Source organism: Taeniopygia guttata, chromosome 4, assembly GCF_048771995.1.
Source record: "Taeniopygia guttata chromosome 4, bTaeGut7.mat, whole genome shotgun sequence".
Lineage (NCBI taxonomy): Eukaryota > Metazoa > Chordata > Aves > Passeriformes > Estrildidae > Taeniopygia > Taeniopygia guttata.
In genome coordinates, this window is record NC_133028.1 from 46,435,717 (window position 1) to 46,448,405 (window position 12,689).

Sequence of the window (12,689 nt, forward strand, 5' to 3'; positions counted from 1 at the left end):
GTTGTTATGATATGAGGATTGCTCCCAGTGCTGGCATTGTTAACAGTAAAATGGAGAAAAAGGACTTAGTTGACCCAAAGGAGCACAAACATCTCTGATTAATATTCAAGAATTATGTGCAGGGCCAATGGACAAGGTCAACATCACTGAGAATTTGACTTTATTTTGAGAAAAATAAAACTCATTTTCACATTGGCAGCTACATATCTCTAGAGAGTGAGTTTTGGAGGCATGATCAGATGCTCTGAAAATTGCTACAAGGTAGAAGAGACTCCAGAACAAAATACACTACTAGGTTTTCCAAATTCACACAGACCTTGTCTTGCTCCTGCTTTCTACTTCTAAATGTCATTTTCAGGAGCAAAGTCCAAGCGCTTCCAAAAATCGGCTGGTTTTATTGAGTTGGCTGGAGATTTTAGCTGGGTTTGTTGGGGTGTTGGTTTGGCTAGCTGTTTTAGGAGGGGGGTGTCCCGAGCAGTGCTGTGCGCCGCGTCCCCGGGCGCTGCTCTGCTGTTCGCACGGAGCCCACGAGGGGTCCCCCCGGCCCCAAGGATGCTGATGCTCATCGCTCCCCGCAGCCCGTGCTCCGAGCCGGGAGCCTAACGGGAAAACAGGAAATGTGATTGTCTCCCGGGCTCTTGGAAATGAATGAGCCCATTGTGGTCAGGATCCAGATTTTGTTGGCTGCATAATGCAGTATTCTTGCACTTAAATATTTCCTATCGCAGTTAACACACATTTTTCTTCCTTTGTGTATACCATTCAGTATTGTCGCTATTTACAAATCAGAAAGCATGCGAGTAATGACAAAGTAAATATTTGTGTATGCAGGCTCAAAAACACCCTAACATCTGGTGTTTGTAGCGCTCCTATAGCCTGATAATATTCTGCTCTAATATGCTTGATGTGAGGGCAGGGGTGGGTCAGTGATATTACACTGAAGTGAGAACAGAATCAGACTCTTGGTGTTTCATGTGAATTTTTAACTAACATGCTGTAGTAATGTGATACCCACTCCAGAACCCTGTCACAGTGTGTACTGTACATTTGAATTGTGTTTATTCATCAGCACCACTTACTAATCTCACGTTCTTGTCATTCGTGTCGTGCCCATCATCCATGTTTCCACCTAACCACACAGGGAGCATCTGGCTTAGACGGGAAGCCAGGAGCCCGGGTGAGTCCCTTGTCTTTCTGTGTCCCCTTCGGTGACTGAGTCCCTGTGCTCCCCCGGCCGTGCCAGCCAAGCTCGCTCACTGCACACAGGAAGGAAGGCCAAGTGGTGCAGGCATTTTCCCAGCTGCGTAAGAGGGGGCTTCAAGCAGGTTCCTAGGGCAATATGTGTGGGAAAGAGAATTAAATTCTCTGTAGAAGGAGCTCTGAATCTTAAAAAAGCAGCTTAGTTTTGATTTTTGGTTGGACAAAAAAATCTGCCTTGGTTGGGTTGCTAGTTTTCCTGAGTAAGGTTAGGGATTTAGCTTACAGGAGAACATAGCTGTTCAGTGCTAATATGGAATCAGTGAAGGAGATGCAGATGTGCCGGGGTCCATCTACACATGTTGTTACATTGCATATCATAGATGTTAAATCTTTTGCTTTCTTGAATGATAAAGAAGTCTTTGCAGTGAAAGAGTTATATCTTGGAAGTAAGATTCTCATTGATTCTTGCAATAGGTAAGGCCATCTTACAAGTGGACATTTCAATTTAAAGAATAAGCAATTTAAAAAATAAAAAAAAATTAAATCTTTTTTTGATCCTTCCATCTTCTTCCAATCCAAGTTTAAGATCTTTGTAAATCTGATTGCTTCCATGGATGTAGTGAACACCAAACAGAAAAAACGCACTCTGCCTTGTAACAGGAGAGGTTATATGTGGAGTTTTGAAAGCCAAATAGGTTGCATCACAATTAAATCCAAATTTTCAACCAGTGAAGACTGATTCCATGTTAGTTCTTGTGTACAAGACAGCTATTAAAACAAAAGAGTTGTAAGAACAAGCCCTCTCTCTTACCCTGTTTGTTCCTTTTTGTAGGGCATAGATGGCCCAGTTGGTCCCCATGGCCCTGCAGGTCCCAAAGGAGAGAGAGTAAGTATATGTTCCGTGTGCTCCTCCCTAGAAAGTGACTGCCACAGTGGAAAAATGGCATATGGGGACTCATACTGTGCCTAGATGTTACAAAACAGTATCTCTCACCTGCAGAGGAGCAGCCCAGAACTGTAGATGTGTTCTCCTTACAGACACATTTATCTGTTTGAGATTGACATTGTAACTCATTAACTCCAGGGGAGCTGGTATTTTGAAATGAGTAATCAGTAAGAAATTGACTGGACTTTCTAGTTCACAGTGCCACAAAGAGAACATGATTTTCATTGGTTTCATTACGTTGTGCAAATTGAGAACAAGCTGGTACAAAAGAATATAGTGTGATCTGATACTTAAGAATGCAATGGCAAAAAAAGAGAGAAGTATTTCTCTCCTATATTCACTTAAATGGTTTTATCCAGGAAAAATATCTCCAGCCTCTGTAAAACTTAAACTTTTTTTTCTTAAGCTTAGAAGACAGGAGCCCTGCTATTTAATTTTGAAATATTCACAGTAAATTTTCTTCAGTGGAAATAGGATAGGAACTCTAATCTTTAACTATAAGCCTGTCACCTTTAGCAATACAACCATCAACTTTTACAACAAACCTGAAGATGATACCCTGAAACCTCTGAAGAGTTACCGGTCCAGAACTTTGTCTCTTTGACTTCCTCACTTTAACAGAACAACTGTGCTAAAACAACTTCAGACTAGCTCTAAAAAGGACACAGCCACATGGCAGAGGTCCAAGTAGCTTCATCTGAGAAGGTAAAATTCGTTTTTAGAGAGGTGTGTATTGAGGGATAAATACAAGACATGCAGCACAGTCCAAATTAAACTGTACAGCAGGCTGCAGTTACCACTCAGGCTAGTTAAGTGCCTGAAGGACTTGAGTGTTTTTTGTTTTTCTAGGGATTACTTATTCAATTTTTTTTAACTTCAATTAGGACAAAATATATCGTGGAAAGATAGTTTAACATCCTCTAATATTAAAAGATAGTTGTGCATCCTCTAATAAATACACATGTAGGAGTATATAAAAATACCATACATTTTAGTCTTGCATTATGACCTTTTATATTGAAGGATATGCATGTGAACTACCAGTTGAAATGTCTTTGACAATGAAATATAATATAAACTCTTCTTTTCATCTGTGGAAGACAGCTACTAATGTTTTTTTTCTTGTGAGGATATTCAAGGTCATAAGAAGGCACACAACTGGATTTGGAATAAGCCCTGCTGTAGGTGTTGAAAAGCAGTGGCTACAAAGGGGATGGGAATTGCTGTGATGTAAATCAGTGATTGCATGAGCACAGAAGAAGAACTTCACAAAAATAGAGAGACCAAGGTGTGCAGAAAAATTCTACACACCCACCATTTTCTGTGGAGCTAAATGAATGGGAGGAAGTTCACAAGACAGATGGAAGGCTTTTTCCCAAGCAGGCAGCCAGCAGGATTGTTGCTTAAATTGTTCATTTAATTATTCAATACCATTTGGGAGGAGAAGTTGTTTTTAGCATAGTTATGTAACAGGTGCACAGTGTTGATACATGTCTCATTATTTAAATAACAAATCATGTATTTTTGATGCTGGTTTACAACTTGCATTTGCAACTGTTGAACTCGTTTACATGAAAGCAGGAGGGGAAATATTTTTGTCTGCAGATTTCCAGATTTACTTTTTAATTAAAAACAATGCACAGGGCCAGTGTTCATGGGATAGGACCGCATTTTGTCTGTATTGAGAAGAAAACCTTGGGCCAGTATAAATCTAGGAGAGCATTAGGGCTGTATAACAGAATAATCATGAATTCATTGTTGCACAGGCTGCATTTGAGGTGATGCTGAGTTACTACTCTGAGGTAGAACAGACTGTTGTGCAAATTAGGGTGGGTTGTTGATTTTCAGTTAACTACTAAAATAGAAAATGTCAGATCATCTTTATACAAAGTCTGTTTAGACGATGACGAGGTAGAATAAGAAAATCATGAAACTATAACATGGTTTGATGAGTTTTTTAATAGAAACTAAAAAAGTAATTAATAATGTGAATTAATATAATTTATGACAATGGTGTCTGTTAGTTCTTACTAATTTTCAGCTATTGGAATTACATTTTGGCAGGTGCTTAGAGAGATTTTGCTGAGACCATCTTTATTAATTAGAGGAGTAGGTCATAATAGGCCTCTGAATCTGACTGTGTGATTATTATTTTCACTTACATACTGTCTACAGTGAAAGGAAAGTAGAGAATACTGGAAAACAGTCATCGTCAGTTACTACTGATGAAAGGGGACATGTAAGCCTGAAGGGTGATGACAGGCATAATGTATATCCAGCTTCTTGGCCAGCTAAAGGAATCTGAGAGCTGGAAATAAACAGTTTCTTTTTAATTTTTTTTTTTTTTCATTGATGACAAGGACCTGGTTTTGAGCTTGATTTTAGCTTTCAGATGTATAGCCTGTGCAGCACTGTCATCATTACACACAGTTAGTACTAGCAGGTAAAGTGCATTCTCTTTAATTTGGTTAAAATATTTTTCTACCATGACAATATGAAATCTCCCTATCTATCCTAATGGAGACGCAGATTATTCTGCTTTATTCATTCAAATTGTAACTCATATTTGTCCATGATTCAGGAGACTGAAGTGAAATAGGAGGCAAAAATGTAGGTTATGGTTTCTGTTCTTTGGACACTGATGGATTGCCTCACAAAAAAAATTAAAACAAAATCTTGAAGTTTGCCAATATCTGCTACCCTGAAGGAAATTGTGATGGTTGAGGGCAGTATGCTCATGACAGTTCATTAATATCATATAATCCATGAACATTCAGAAACTCATCTGATATTCTAAACATGTTTCAGCATGTGCTTTGTATTGGAGGGAAAAAATTCTGAGATACAGTTCTCCAAATATATTCTTACATAACAGATGTGATTATTTCCTAGACTGATACATTCAGTATTTTTATGTCTACCATATGTTTAGCAGTGTTATAAGCCTATCTTGAGAGGACTTTGTACAGTCATCTTGCTGTTGAAGATTAAAGAAAAAAAAAGTGCTTGACTGATCTTGACATATTTCAAGCACTGGTCAAAGAGATTTTTAGCTCTTACCTACATAGGTCAGCACATTAGTTTCTTCTTAGCAGAAAGCTTTAAAGCTGTAAGGGATTTATTGTTTTTAAAATCAGGTGAACCTCCTATTGTCCTGCCAGGGACAATAGGAGCCTAAATGCTGCTCAGAAGTTACTCAGAAATCAGTAACAGAATCCAGAAAGACCTGACACTGCGCATCTCATTACCTCTAGACTAAAGGAAGTGCACATCTAAGTATTTAAAGTATTAATATCTGTTTTAAATACTTAATATTACGTAATATTAAGTATTTAAAACAGATCAAATGTCAGTTTTTCCAACAAACTCCTTATTGCTGGGATTATTCAACCACAGGTTAAAGTCCCATTTGTTCTGCTGCCTGCCTTTTTTGTATAATTCAGTCAATGAAATGTAGACATAGCAGCCCATTTTAACACACCAGAGAATTCTCTCATGAGCTAGGATGAAACACAGCACCTGTGCACACCAAGAGCCTTGCAGGAAGCCCTGTGTTAGGGCGTGTTCAGCAAAGGGGGTGATGAAGGGATCCAAGTCACCCTGCATAACAAATCCAGAGCAGGAGCTTTGAAAACTGGAGCTGGTCAGGATTTTTTTCTTTTATTTCATCAACACTTTGAGCCATTTAGTTCTTGCCAGAGAGAAATGCTTTTCTGATGGATTTAATTCAGAAGAAAGAACAGTCTGAAACAAGACTGCTTTCCACACCTCTTCCCAGCCCTGACTTCCTACCAAGCTCACAGGGACCTGTGCTTGCAGTTACACAGGCTAGTCCTGGCTGCCTTGGCAAGCTTAACTTCATATCAGTCTTGGTAAAGAACAATTAGAGAGCAAAGGTGATTATTACTGTCAGCCCGAAATTCCATTTGTCACCTTGAAATTCCATTCCGTTTGGAAAAGTTTACCCTGTGTTAAGCTTGCGAAATTACTTTGGCACCCCTCTGGAAACTGGTAATTTTCCCAGGAATTTTAGTGCAGAAGGAGATAAGACTTCTGGAGTAATCTCTGTACTTGTTTGTCTTGCGTATTATTACAGTTGTTTTGGTTTTAATAAACCAGAGTATTTGTATCATTTACCTAGAATCCAATAGAGGATTTAACAACACAGCACAATGCATAGGATAATCTTCACAATGTCACTGTTAAAACCATTGCCTACTTAAATCAAGCTTTGACTGACACATTATTTTTGCCTGTCACTGTGTTGCATCTCAGCTGCTATGTGTATATACAGCTTGATGCTGTATATCCTCAGTTTTCATTACAACTTTGTATTCTTGCTGAGAGAAACATTAAGCTGTCAAAAGCTTAAACTTGACACTAGTGCGTGTTCAGTTGAAACATATTTTCAGTTACTAACCTATTTAGAAATGAATGTGATATCATATGCCTAAAAAGTCATTCTTCCTAGAAAGAATGCTAATACACACCTTCTCTTTCTCCCTTAAACATGTAATAAAAATAAATTAGCTTGGATATTTTTCATTCAAAATACTTAGGAATGCATAAACTTTAACCTAGAGCACTTGGTAGAGATAATTTCTAAGATAGCCAATGTTTTAGTTTGCTTGTTCTCTAATCTTTTCTTAGGGTGAGAAGGGAACTGTAGGTGACCCTGGACCCAGAGGACCATATGGCTTGCCTGTAAGTTGCACAGAGTTTGTACATACTGCACTTTTCATCCCTCCCTGATTAAACTTTGTGTGCTTTATGGCTGATTTTCACCTAGCAGTAGAGTTAGTTGGAAAAGGCAGAGATTGATAATAAACCCTGACAGTGCAAGGTCAGTGTTTTGTATCACACTCTTGGGTTTCTACCCATGCACATAAAAAAACAGACCTCCATGAACCAGCAAGAGAGAGGAGATGCCCAATGCAGGTGCTCCTGGTTCAGCAGCCTTTGGCCTTCAGCTGCCTGGGGACCATGTGAGAGTGCCAGGAGTTCAGGAGGAACTGTGGAAAGCTGTGAATTCTTAATGTCATTGCCATTATGTTTTTGTTTTGTTTGTTGCTTCAGAGATCTGTTTTGTTTTCATTTCTGTGCCATCTACTCAGAAGTTACGTGAGAATTCCATTGTTGCTCATTTATAGGTGAAATTATTTGTTTTAAATCAATAATTTTAATTATGCTATCCATTTCTAAAATATGAGGGAGAACTTCCTTTGGCCTTACAATTATATCCCCAATAAAATCAGTTGACTTTCCCTGTTTACACTGCTAATGACTGGGTCAGGTGTGTACATATACACAAGTCTGTTCTGTACTTTGACGCAAGGAAAGTCATGTAAATGTGCTTGGCCAGGCACAACCAGCCTTTCCAGGAGACTTTTAGTGTTTCCATACCCTCTCCAGTCTAATCCATTTGATTAATTAATTTAAGCTGGAATACAGACCTGTGGTTTAATTGGATCCATTTAATTGGATCAGGAGTCAGTGGCTGGAGACAGTTTTCAGGCTCCGTGGAGTGTTAAATTAGCTTGCTATGCTTTTTTATGTGAGGGTCACCTTTGTGGGTAAAGTTTTTTTATCCTATTTCTGTTTCCCATTCCTGCAAACTAAAAAGAAAGTTTTATAGGTTTTTAGCTTTTTTTTTGTATTTTTAGCTTGCTCCTGGAATCTGCCTGCAAACAAAATTTTACAATCAAGCAAAATTTTGCAGCCAGGTTATCAGTTCCTGGAAATGTTAAACATGGGCAGCAGTGTCCTTGTCTGTGGGAAGCTAACGCAGTTCCTGTGGTTCTTTGGCAGGGCAAAGACGGCGAGCCTGGCCTTGATGTAAGTAATGTGTGTGACCAGGGCGCTCTCAGGGGTCGGTAAGAGTCTGCCAAGAAATCCCTTATGGAGCACAACCCCTTTGCTGCCCTTTAGTGTGCGTGCAGGCCCTGCAGAGAGTGTGCTGAGTGCTGCCTTTGCTCTTTCTCTGTGGTAAAGAGGACAAAGATTGCGTAATGTACAGCCCTTATCGACAGACACCACCAGATAGTAGTGCTTAGCAATACAAGTACTTGGTCCTTCGGTGAAAAAGCTGAAAAAATCCTTGCTAAAAAACTTTGTAGAAGAACAGGGCATCACTTAGCACTTAGTTAACTAAAATTATTCTAATTAAGGAGAATCATTCTGTAGCCTGTAAGGGATGTGTTTCAAAACATAGGCTCTTTCCTTGGCATGCTAAAAAGACTTACTGCAAGTCCTTTTCTGTAGTCCTACTCTGAAATCCTAACTTGGAGGAGTTCTTTTAAGAATGCACATATGCTATGTAGCATGGATGATTGCTAGTTTGAGTGGTATGATTTCTTTCTGTAGCTGCCAAAATGTCTCTACGAACCTCTACCAACTTGTCTTGCATGCTCTTGTGTCCGTGCATGTGTCCACACATAATATATGTACAGAGCATGTAGTGAAATCATCTTTTTAGGTTTTCCAGGAGTATTTGAAAATTTAATCTGCATGTTAGTAAAAGTCAATCTTTGTCCGCTTTGTTTTTATAGGGTTTCCCTGGTCCTCGAGGAGAAAAGGGTGATATAGGAGAAAAGGGAGAAAAGGTGACCACAGTGTTCATAAGTGTTGTTTGATTCCTTAGCTAATCAGTTCTGCTGTCTTTACACTATAAATTGTCCCATTAAAATTTACCTTTGTTTTTACTGTGTGCCAAAAGGCAAGTCACAGATACACACTAGAGCAAAATCATGTAAAACCACAAAAATTTATGTGTATGTACAGGACTAGAAATACCAACATGTCCAAAAGCACAGCATTTTTTTTAAGGCTAATTTTCTCCAATCCATCCTGCACTTTTTAAAATCCTGAAATATTTAATGCAGACATTAGTTATTGTGGTAGTGATTTCATACTGAAGAGCCCAGCTCTGTTCCCTGGCAGTATTTGCACACTAGTGGTTGATCCTGGTGTAATATGCATGTACATGCTACCTGTTCCACACCAAGTATCTAAGACAAGAACTCTTTGAATTTTTATTTTTGGTAATGTTTTATTTGCAGTTAAGGACTTTGTGATACTTGTGGATTTAAATTGAATCATACATTCTACCATTCTGGTAAACCAACTGGACAGTGAAGTTAACAGAAACAGTCTGACTTCATATTCAGTGTCCAGACACAGTGACTTGTAAATCTGTTTAGTAAAAAGCAATGCAGGACTTAATGTGTCTGTAGAGAAACTTCATGAGCAAATCTCTTCCATTTCGATCCAACACAAAGCCCAGCTGCTACAATCGCTGAATTAGAACTCACACCAAGCCACTTCATGTAAAAGTCCATACGTGCAGCAGATGATTTTTCCATCTCTGACCAATGTTTTTGTCATGCTGATATATTCAGGGTTAGGCTGGATTAATTGCTCATTATGGTGTTCTAAACAAGAAGCAGGGCTAAAAAGTCACCAGAGTGTTAGAGTTCATCTCCATTTCTTTATCTGGTTAGGCAAAACACTTCCCAAGAATGCATTGAAAAGGGTATTATGAAATTCGTCCTTCCCTTTTGCCCCTCGGTATATTGCTTGGTATATTTTGAGCTCAGAGATCACTGAGCGGAACAGTTGTTTAAGCAGGTGCTCCATGAATATTATAAAGGCAGTGTTTGACCTGGCAGAGTAATCACAATGAATGGTGAGCCCTTGCTTGCTCTCAGAGTGCAGGTCTGCCACTAGTGAACAGCTTTTCTCCTTGAGAGCAGCTGTCAGTCTAAAGGTGTAGCTGATAACCGCCAGCTCAGAGATGTGATGGTCGAAATACTCTTTGTGCTAACTGGGAGTTACAGCAAGTGCCAAATTGAATGAGCTTAACACTGTGTTCTCACCCTGGGATACATCAAAGAGTTGTGTCCAGAAGATAAAAATAAGTAATTATGCCTCCCTAACCAGTTCCAATGAGGTTGCTTGAATACTGCAGATGGTCTTTTGAGCCTCACAGTTCAAGAAAAAAATAGGAGAGTTAGAAGGTTACCAAGCTGGCAGGGGTCTAGGGCAAACACAACCAAGAGCAGAGGGTGGAGGAGGTGGACTGGCTTAGTCTGACAATGGGATGGCCAAACTACTGAGAAGGGGAGATAAAACGATGGTAGAGCAAAACTCTCTGGGTAATGGCAAATGGGGCAATGCAGGACCACAAGGTGCTCCTGAGAGGTTCAGAGCAATTGTTTGCAAGGAGGACAGCACAGCACTGGGACAGTGAGTCCAGAGAAGGGGCTGAACCCCTGCCCAAGGAGCACTGCGGAACCTGGTCTGGTCTGAGCTGACCTAGGCTCAGGAATCATCCTTCTCACGATGGGAATCTTAGGCAACCTCCAGAACTCCCTTTCAGCCAGACTTTGAGTCTGTCTTTCCATGTACAGTTAGAGCAGATATGTAGAAAAATTTCAGCCACCAGACCTCCAGAAGATTTCTGGAAGAAAAGATGGAAAGCTGGTAAAAATTTTGCTTATAGAAATATAATGTGAAAATGGAACAGATGAGATTCAGCACTCAGGATGTAAAAATGTTTTAATGTTCCAGAGTCCAGCATGCTGCTTTTGGATATTAGACTGTGATTGCCAGGGACTGACTAAATAAGTCAAACATGGGACTTCCAGTTGCAAAGGAGTGAGGGAATTTTATGTGGGAATGGTGTGTGGCACAGCTCCACCCTTTTCGGAGTTGTGTTGTGATTTAGGTTGCCTGTGGATACTTGTTCTCTTGAACCTGCAGGACACATCTCCTAGGAACTCTGGTCCTTTATCCCCCCAAAAATTCATGAAAAGGCAAACCCTGTTTCCTGAGGAGAATGCATGGGATCAAGTAGTTAGCAAGTCTGATATATGTTTCAAAAAACATACTGTTGTTGGCTTTCAGAAAGAGGATTGACAGGAAGTCTGTAGGGCAGAAATGGAGCTTGAATGCCTGCATTAAAAATTCCCATGGTATTTAAGTAAAACTAGGAGGCAAAGGAAGGCCTTTGCCAGCGAAAGGTCAGGGAAGATATAGCTGAGACCTCTGAGGAATACACTTCCATTGCAGTTTTTCCCATAAATCCAGGAATATTTCTATCATGCAAGAAAACTTATTTCACCAAAATTACTTTAGCTGCATCAATAGTTTATTTTTCAAATAGAAAGCTGACTCTCAAAAGACACAAAGTAATGCAATTAATCCAAGTTCTCATTATAACAAGTCTTCTGTATTCTCGTGGTTTTCCTTACGTAAATTACTAATTGTCTGTGACCAAACTGGTGTAACAGCACCCGTTTCAACAGATAAACCATTTTTGTAATAACAGATAAACAAGTTGACCATCCATCTTAGGATTTCTTGGTTTTTAAATATTTCCACAGTATTGGCTATTGGTCTGATATCACACAAATTGAAATTAGTGAGTTTCTAGTCAAGAAACTTAAATTGCACTGCAAAAATACATATAATTGTGAACATTCTCAAGAGAACCAGTGACACTTTTTTCATAGAAATGAAGGGAATAAATCTTTACTTCTTAAGTTTGAGATGAGGTCTAGAATTCTGATCTATATTTTAGCCCATCAGTATTTCTACTACAGTGAAAGCAGGTCAGTGTTTGCATTATGTCTTCTTAACATGGCTGTAAGAATATTTTTAAAGTGTTCTAGCTGTAATTACTCATACAAAATTACAGTCCAGGAGCACTCATCACAAAAAAGGTTTGTATTTCCAAGTTGTGTGAATAGGAAAAAAATACCTTTCAGAAACAAATAAGCTCTGACAAAAAGTTAGATATTTTATTGTGGGAAAGGGAGGGAAGTGGCCCCTGGTCCCAGATGTACAGTTGTGATTGTTGTTATGGATTTTGACAGAGGAGCAGGGTATGTCTGAACAGAGGATGGAAAGGCATTGTCCTTTTCCCCTATAGTCTGCATTGATGAAAATCTGTGCATGTGAGGATTGTAGATTGTTCCAACCATAGTAGTGTTGCAGAAGTTTTTATTTCTCTAGGTACTGAGGAAGGACAGAAAGGAATTTTTTTTTTTAATCCTCATCAGATGTAGAATCCCCATAACTCCTATGGATTTTTATAGTTCGGGATAAGGAGTAAAGATCAAAGATTAAAAAGAAAGAACTCAGTCTGTGGAAAAAGTAGTAAAGTACCCAGGAAATCCAGACTTTTTTTTCTACACAGGTGACTGCTGCATTGGTTTGAGTAAGATCATAGATCTGCCTGCAAAACTAGAAGTTGAAAATAGTTACCTGCTGGCTTGTAAAACAAGAAGTTAAAGAAACAAACAGTCCAAAATTTTTAAAAATAGTCAGAAACCAAACTGTACTGTTTGTTTTCAGAATCCTTTTTGGAGTATGTCCATGCTTTGTGCTTGCATACACTCATTGCAAATATATTGGTGCTACAATTGAGCACAAATAGCACAAGTAGCATAGAGCAATGAGCTCTGCTACATTGTCATCTTTGTAGGTTTGAGATGGAAATGTAGCCAATTTATGGTTCTTGTCTTGTGAGGATTTTTTTACA

General features: G+C 39.1%; 1 protein-coding gene across 1 annotated transcript in view; it reads left to right on the forward strand.

The window, feature by feature from the left end:
- The window catches only part of COL25A1 (collagen type XXV alpha 1 chain), a 298,386-nt gene that overhangs the window by 274,754 nt on the left and 10,943 nt on the right, over positions 1-12,689 (forward strand). The window contains exons 31-34 of the mRNA XM_030271602.4: positions 2,033-2,086; positions 6,797-6,850; positions 7,955-7,981; positions 8,695-8,748. Of these exons, the coding sequence (XP_030127462.2) occupies positions 2,033-2,086; positions 6,797-6,850; positions 7,955-7,981; positions 8,695-8,748 (189 nt within the window). The remainder of the gene's footprint in view (positions 1-2,032; positions 2,087-6,796; positions 6,851-7,954; positions 7,982-8,694; positions 8,749-12,689) is intronic.